General features: G+C 31.9%; 1 protein-coding gene across 1 annotated transcript in view; it reads left to right on the top strand.

Moving 5' to 3' along the window:
- The first annotated feature begins 3021 nt into the window (after positions 1 to 3021).
- The window catches only part of LOC139482926 (uncharacterized), an 82493-nt gene continuing 76148 nt past the window's right edge, over positions 3022 to 9366 (top strand). The window contains exons 1-4 of the mRNA XM_071266953.1: positions 3022 to 3181; positions 3754 to 3867; positions 7351 to 7611; positions 8035 to 8173. Coding sequence (XP_071123054.1) covers positions 3022 to 3181; positions 3754 to 3867; positions 7351 to 7611; positions 8035 to 8173 — 674 coding nt within the window. The remainder of the gene's footprint in view (positions 3182 to 3753; positions 3868 to 7350; positions 7612 to 8034; positions 8174 to 9366) is intronic.

Here is a 9366-nt window from a genome sequence, read left to right as displayed (position 1 = left end):
ATATATATATATTATGACATATGGTATTAATGCCAATGAAACAACTATCCACCAAATGAAAAGACTATAAGAGATGATGGGGCAACATAGTTCTTTAACTACGTGCGTGGTTGCTGTACTGATGACTTTTAGGATGATTATAATACTGTTACAGTAAGAACAAAGGAAAATACAATATCACTCTCAGCATTTTACTTATTGACAATTATTGTCATACTATTGGAAAATTATAAAAATACAAAAACATGTTAAGCTGATATATTTCAGAATAGAAACATATGCTAAAGCTTTTTCTATCACGGTGTTACTTTAATGTGCATTAAAGGATAATCGTGATAATGTCAGTAAGACAAATAGAATATTGTAAATATACGAATAACCCTATTCTATTGTTTTGCTGACTATTATACTATTTTGATAATAAAATGATACTATTTTTTTTCATATTTTACTCTATATTGCCATCTCATATAATGCATGTTTATGTATATGCCTGTCCCAAGTCAGGAGCCTGTAATTCAGTGGTTGTCGTTTGTTTATGTGTTACATATTTGTTTTTCGTTCATTTTTTTTTAATATAAATAAGGCCGTTAGTTTTCTCGTTTGAATTGTTTTACATTGTCTTATCGGGGCCTTTTATAGCTGACTGTTCGGTGTGGGCTTTGCTCATTGTTGAAGGCCGTACGGTGACCTATAGTTGTTAATGTCTGTGTCATTTTGGTCTCTTGTGGACAGTTGTCTCATTGGCAATCATACCACCTCTTCTTTTTTTTTTTTATATTATACCGTTAAATAGGCAACTAAGGGTGTACGTAGGGTTGATTTCTCATTCAATCTCAGTGACAGAGAAATCTTTAGTTTGTCTTTGGAATGTTATTCGGAATGAAATATGGAACCGTTATGGAAAATGAATGGTGAACAACATCTCCATGCTTAATAAAGGATTATGTATCTGCTACATCAATTGTGACAGACGTCCTCGCATCGGTAGCATTTAACTAGCACATGCCTCATTCACAAAGGGGACCTTTATTCTTGTTTTCAAGATATAGTCATTTTTATAAGTATATTACAAAAGACACAAAGGTGAACAACTTTAAATTTCCAAACATTATTATGCTACCTATCAGATGATAAGTAACACACATTTCATTAGGAACTATCATATGAATGTTTGCTCTATTTCATTTCTCCTTTCAATTTGTTTTTTGTTGTGATTTTTTTTAGTTTTTGTTTTTATATATATATATAAAAGGAAGATGTAGTTTGATAGTCAATGAGACAACTCTCCACAATAGACCATCATAACACAGAAATTAACAACTATAGGTCAGCGTACGGCCTTTAACAATGAGCAACGCCCATACAACATGGTCAGCTATAAAAGGCCCCGAAATGACACTGTGAAACAATTCAAACGAGAAAACCAACGGCCTAACTTAATATGTACAAATATTTGAACGAAAAACAAATATGCAACACATAAACAAACCACAACCACTGAATTACCGGCGTCTGATATTTATACTTAATCGTACCAGATTAAACCCTGTTCGTCAGAATTTCATTTAATTACTTGCTAAAATATTGTACTTACATCACATTAAGGAATATGTGTACATAATATTTATTTTATATAAATTAAAGGCGCAATTACTTTATAAGTAAGCCGTCTACTAAAACCAAATAACAACTACAAATACTTGTCAGTAACAATTGCTAAAACCTTTGGAATTAGTATTATATAAATATATAGGGTTAAAATACATTAGACCAAAATAAGCAATGTCTATTGTAATGTGTAATAGAGGTTGTGGTCCAATTTCAATATTTGCCTCATTACATTGTATATATCAAAGGGTCGGATACATGTTTAGTATTGATCAACAGATACAACATGTACAATGAGAGTTTTAATGATGTTTGTAGTTTAAACAGTTTAACAAAAGAAAGGAAACTATATTGTAAACCTATCCATCTGAATGTCGAATACTGTACCTGATCACCTCTGAAAATATTTATTGTTACGATATATATGATTGATCACGATTGATTATCAAATATCAACACAATAAACTCTATTAAACTTAAAATTCACGATCGGTACGATGATACGATGAATCAAGATATATACACATATATCAACTCTGTAACATGAGAACCATTGCTAATTACGATAAAAACGACTGACAATACATTGAAACGGTAGATTCAATTAATCAATTCTTAAACTATCGTTACTATTGAATACGATTGATGTGATCGTGAGAAGTAAGTACAAAAAGAGACAGTTGAATGCATTCATCTACTCTTACAAATTAAAATAACAAAAATACTGAACTCCACGGAAATTTCAAAAAGGAAAGTTCCTTATCAACTGACAAAATAAAAAAATAAAACACATCAAACGAATGGATAACAACTGGCATAATCCTGACGTCGTACAGACCTTTTTTTTAGGTACCGTAGACGATGGTTTTATAGCGAGCTTAACCTCTCATTTGAATGTAGTCGCATAAATTCATTTAAATTAACACCAATATGGGAACAAAACAAACAGACATAATAGGTTTAAATGTCAAAAAAGGGATTCAATATTATGGTGGTATCTTAATTACAATATAAACACACGTAACGGTTACAACGATTTTGACCCATATAACCTGATAATCAGTTGATCGAATTGATCAGCTCTTAAACGACCACAACGTTTGATTAAGATAGATATTATCACGATTCTTTAAAAGGAGAATAGATTTTTTATTTCTATATTTTTCGATTGTAATGATTGAATACCATCGTGACCCTTAAAAACCAGACATTTGATTAAATTAGATCACTTCATAAACGATCTTTAATTTCATCAATTCTAAGAATGAAGGTTTATTAAATATCTTTATTGAATTGATTATACCTACCAATAAAAATCCTACAATGATTGAGTTGAATTGAATTTAACTAAGCCGTAGGTAATCTAATTTGAAAATCTATTAAATCGATTGTTGAATAATGTAACGGCCCATGCTACATCTTTTAGTATGTGGAAAGATTGATAACTGTTTGCATAGAAATTGCACTGATGACAACAAAGATCTTACTTGTGTTTGGTGTGACGGAGAGATAGCAGATAGGCCATACTGGAAAGCTTATACTGGAGGGTTAGATAGAATATCTTGTAAAAGTAAGATGTAATATAAATAAATAGGCCTAAAAAGTGTACACAACAACACCAATAACAAAAAAGGAACAATAAATGTAATTATTTGTAAATATTTCGGATGACAGATATCCTTCATCGGTATGATTGTGATGTTTAAATTAATCATATATCAGTCTACTTAGATTAAACTATAACAATCTTGAAATATATAATTTATATAACATGGATATCATTTATGTACATGACATTATTTCATACTTTGAAATCTGGAAAAAAAACTATGGGTTTTTAAACTCAGAAATATATTGCTTTATGTATACTTCGAATAGTCGTCCCTAATATTTGGTCCTTAATGCTCTTCAACTGCGTGCTTTATTTGGATTATTCTAACTTATTTTATTCCAGCATACACTGGAGTGTCTTTTAAAGACGAAATGCGAGACTGGCGTTCAAGCTTTCAATACTGGTATCAAAGTTTACTTAGGACATTTTGTACAAAACAAAACTAGGATTTGAAAACATGATAATGTTTTTAGTGAAAAGAAAATGTGTTTATTATACTACATATTCTATGATTGAATTTTATTTTACAGAGACCTGTTCCTGGAGAACAGATAGTACTAGGTGTTTCCCAGGAACATGTGCAGATGAATTAGCTGCTAGTTGCCAGTGTGCAGCCAATTTCTCTGGTACACATTGTGAAAAAAGTAAGTAAATATATATTAGTCAAAATATATTTTTTTGTGTCCAAGACACAGTTTCATGAAGTCTATTAACAGACTGAAAATTCATGTATTTTGTCATAATTATTTTTAAAACAGGGCGCACATTATTATAGTACAATCTAGTTGTATGTACGTGTAGTTCTGGTTAATTCATATTGAAATGAATTGAAATAAAGTACATTTGTCTGAAACAAAATCAATAGTGTTTATTGTACCTTCAGAAATTATTGGTTACTAGTATTGTGAATTTGACACGACCAATCAAAATGTGATAATAATTATTGCATCTTCAGGAGAAGCGGCATATAATTATATGTATCAGATATCAAAAGGCGATTACGTACTATTGTGATACTAACACTGTCAAATATTTGAAATAATAGAAACCGCGCAATGATTTCTGAATTTTCAGTAATTTAACAGCAATTATCAAGTTTATAAAAAGGGGATGTAGGAAGTAATACCATGACTTTACTAATTTAATTTTTTTTTTAAAGATCTACAACAGCATATTAGTTCACATTGAAAGTATAAACACTTTCAAGACATATCAAGCTGATATGAATAATATAGTTAAGGGTTTTCGGTAGAACTTGACAAAGATGGGCGTTTTTCAATAAAAACATGAATTCTTGTCTCAGCCACTTTAAAAAAAATGTTTTTGATATTTGTAAGTAATTTTTAGCTCACCTGGCCCAAAGGGCCAAGTGAGCTTTTCTCATCACTTGGCCTCCGTCGTCCGTCGTCCGTCGTCCGTCGTCCGTCGTCCGTCGTTAACTTTTACAAAAATCTTCTCCTCTGAAACTACTGGGCCAAATTAAACCAAACTTGACCACAATCATCATTGGGGTATCTAGTTTAAAAATTGTGTCCGTTGACCCGGTCAACCAACCAAGATGGCCGCCACGGCTAAAAATAGAACATAGGGGTAAAATTAAGTTTTTGGCTTATAACTCAAAAACCAAAGCATTTAGAGCATTCTAACACGGGGGTAACATTGTTTATTAGGTGAAGATCTATGTGCCCTGAAAAGAGTAAGACCCCTTTTTGGCCCCAAAATATAGCAGTTTTACAAAATTGTTAAAATGTAAACTTTTATTTATTTATTGGACAGTAGAATGCAATGCACATAAATCCGGTACTAGCACCATTAAGTCATGCTAAATTCCTGAAATCTTCATAATTCTAGCATTTTAGTTGAATTTTGGACGGTTTTCGTGTAAAACGAAAGTGGCCGCATTCGTGTTCATCCTTAATATTGAAATGTAAGTTGTACTTTATCATTATACACAACATATATAAAGGTTGAGGATGAACACGGATGCGGTCACTTTCATTTTTGACAAAAACCATCTGAAAAGTGACATTTTTTGGCATATTTGGTAGATTTTTCATATTTAGGCTTGAATCGGATCGTTTTTAATGACTAAATAAGTTAAAATCTTTCACAAAAACTAATCGAATCAAATGAAATAGACACTTAAGTGTTTAAAAAGTGGTCAAAATCTTTCGTCAAATGAACCTGAAATTTGAGGCCAAAATCGGTCTTTACCGGCCCTACTCCTTTTCAGATGAATCGGACAACCCGTTGTTGGGTTGCTGCCCCTGAATAGGTCATTTTAAGGAAATTTTGCTGTTTTTAGTTATTATCTTGAATATTATTATAGATAGAGATAAACTGTAAACAGCAATAATGTTTAGCAAAGTAAGATTTACATATAAATCAACATGACTGAAATGGTCAGTTGACCACTTTTTTTTAACCATTTTTCGTAAATCTTAGTAATCTTTTACAAAAATCTTCTCTTCTGAAATTACTGGGCCAAGTTCATTATAGATAGAGATAATTGTAAGCAGCAAGAATGTTCAGTAAAGTAAGATGTACAAACACATCACCATCACCAAAACACAATTTTGTCATGAATCCATCTGCGTCCTTTGTTAAATATTCACATAGACCGAGGTGAGCGACACAGGCTCTTTAGAGCCTCTAGTTTGTGCAGTCAGTACATTGAAATAGATTTTACATTTTTAAGCAAAGAAACGGTCTATGTTTAGAGGGATTGATAAGATATTGATTCCTGAATTGTCCAAAATAATCAAATTGGCATGTCCCTAGACTGCCTGTTCAACATTCATACTATAAAATATTGTAAAAAAGGTAGAAATGATTCCGTATTTTTGTTAATGTCCTGTGAAACGGATCAAACCTCCTTCAGTATCTTGTTTTGAAATTATGTAAAAAAAATATCAGTGTACAGTTTAATACGTGCTTTGAGGAATACAATCAGTCTTGTCACTATTGCAATATAGGGATTGTGGGAAAAAAATAAAACATGTGAATATGTCCACTACGAAACGGTCACCTACGAAACAAGTATAGGAGAAAACGTTTCGTAGTGGACACTACCACTACCATGGAGTCTTTTTTACTCTTTTTATGCCCCATTTAAAGGCATAATGTTTTCTGGTCAGTGCGTCCGGTCGTTCGTCTGTCCGTTCGTTCGTCCGTCTGTCCTGCTTAAGGTTAAAGTTTTTGGTCGAGGTAGTGTTTGATGAAGTTGAAGTTCAATCAACTTGAAACTTAGTACACATGCTCCCTATGATATGATCTTTCTAATTTTAATGCCTTATAATTTGATACTCCATTTTCACGGTCCACTGAGCATAGAAAATGATAATGCGGATGGGACATCCGTGTACAGGGTACACATTCTTGTTTCAATTATATTCGTGCAAAACAAATACTAAGGGTTAGTTTCGTGTAATTTTCAGTATGTTTTCAATAATATAGAATAGGGTTGTTGTCAACTACGAAACTTCTTGTCCACTACCAACGGTTTTGTCAACTACGAAACGCATCAAAATGTCCATTACGTAACATGAGTTGTACCTTCATATGTGAAGTACTGTCTAATCCTTATCGATAAAAAATGGTTCTCCAATTGAGAAAAAATGAGATCTGTCTAGTATATAAAATAAAACAAGCTTGAATGTCTATAGAAGACATTTAAAAATTGCAGTAAGATGTGTGTTTAGAAGCTGTTTCGTAGTGGCAAAATGTCTCCTACGAAATAGTACCAAAATTATGATATAATATCATTTTACAGAATATTTAAGATTGCACTTTTTGTTTACAAACAGGTCTATAATAGGGGTATTAATTTCTTTTTTAGACAAGTTGATTTCATTTTTTTGGGGTCTGAAATTCAAGCTTTTATTGAAAAACCCCCAGATAAGTCCCGAGTTTTTTTTACAATTGTTAGTCATGCCTTAACCTTGAAATTAAATGGACCAATCAATAACGTCAGCTTGTTTTGTAAATTCAAATGAGCATTGCTATCTTGTCGAAACAACATATTTTGCAGTCTTCCTTATTCAGAAGAACAATAATTTGGGATGCAACATTATAGCTGCTGCATTCGTACAAAAGACCTAACTAACTGTCGTTCTCATCTTTTACAGTTGATGAAGCACCCTACATATTGTTTAATCATGGTCAATTTTACGAGAGCCATCAACATTTGATAAAGATGGAAAATGACCCAAACTATATCATAGATGGACATCCGATTATCTGGACCAACGAAATCAGGTTTAGTGTGGTTGAAACTGTAATGTCAGCTAAATATTTCGGACCAAATATAACGCTTGATAGTGACCATTATGTCAGGGATTTTAAAGTTGGTTTAGTGGAGATGAAAACAACACTAAAATTATATACAGGTAAAGTACATTAGGCATGTACAGTTATATTTTCTGCAATTAACATATTGATTTATGTTTAAAACATTAAAAACTTTTATAAATACCCTGAACTTGTTTTAAACCCTTTCATATTTTATAAAACTACTGAAGGGTTTACAATTCTGCATTTAAAAATTTCTTGAATAAAGAGAGTATAATAAATATTCTGATTCGTATCGATATAATGAATTATATCTTTGTTTTAAATGTTTTGAAATCACATTATGTGCGATAATAACTGGTTTAACATCAGATGTATTAGAGTCTTGTAGCTTGTTTCAGACATGTAAGAACTCATATTAAAATTTCCATTTTAGCTTCTGATAAAACATGTCGGAAAATGAAATATTAAACAACTTGGTCATTCAGATCTATAATTAACATATGTTTTTGTCTTTTCAGGGAGTTCAATTTACACGAAAGAACAGTTATGTGGACCAATGTATGCACGCGAAAATGGCCAATTAGACCCAAATGATAAACTAGTGTGTAATCAGTCATTTGGTATAGGTGCCTGGCCATCTTTTAAACATGATGATAAGTAAGTTATCAAAATAAGTAATTAACTTATTGCTTTAAACAATAATTGTCTTGGTAGAAAGTTTTAAAAAGTTATACAAAAGATGAAATATAGTAAATATTGCCAGAAAGCCAACTGAGCATTGCTGTCTTGTTCTTTGGAAAAGCCTATCCGGGATGTTCTAATTTCTAATTTTCTAATTTTCGGTTTGTTTTGTCTTTCTCAGGAATGCTTGACATGATTACATAAGAAGCGCACAAAAAATTAATAGTGTAAAATAATTCAAACAGGAAAACCAACGGTCTAATCTATATAAAAAATGAGAAACGAAAAATAAAGGCAACAGTAGTATACCGCTGTTCAAAACTCATAAATCCATGGACAAAAAACAAAATCGGGGTAACAAACTAAAACCGAGGAAAACGCATTAAATATAAGAGGAGAACAACACTAAAATGTAACACACACAGAAACGGACCAAGCATCAGACAAAATTCCACGAGAATAACAGATATAACATCAAAACCAAATACATGAATTTGGGATAGACAAGTACCGTGACACGTCTTATCGCAATGTGAAATTACACTCAAAAATAAGAGAAAACAAACGAGGCAACGTTAAAATGTAACACACACAGAAACGAACAATAATATAACAATGGCCATATTCCTGACTTGGTACAGGACATTTTTAAAGGAAAACATGGTGGGTTGAACCTGGTTTTGTGGCATGTCAAACCTCGCACTTTAATGGCAATGTTAATTATAACATTGAAATGACAACATAATATTACAGGACTACAATACAAATAAATAGGAGAACGTATTAGACAAAGAAACACATGATTAATGAATAACAAAAAGCATCAGGTTTAAAATTCAAAACGTCAAAAACGCGCCTCGCCCACACAAGACTCACCAGTGACGCCCAGATATAAAAGATCGAAAGCGAAAAAAGGTATAAAGTTGTACAGCACTGAAGATCAAAAGTTGAAAAAGGCTGTGTCAAATACGGCTATGTTTTTATGCTTGGGATAAGAACATCCTTATTATTTAGAACAATTAATGCTATTGCAAACAGTAAATTTTATCAAATGAATATAACAGATATACATAATGAAACTTAAGTATTACCTCATTACAGAAAACAAACACGAATACATGCAAAAACCAACACAGAATAGACACACTTATGAACCACATAAAAAAAGT

Source organism: Mytilus edulis, chromosome 7 (assembly GCF_963676685.1).
Source record: "Mytilus edulis chromosome 7, xbMytEdul2.2, whole genome shotgun sequence".
NCBI lineage: Eukaryota > Metazoa > Mollusca > Bivalvia > Mytilida > Mytilidae > Mytilus > Mytilus edulis.
The sequence above is the reverse complement of the archived record's forward strand: the minus strand, read 5'-3'. Positions and strand labels throughout refer to the sequence as shown.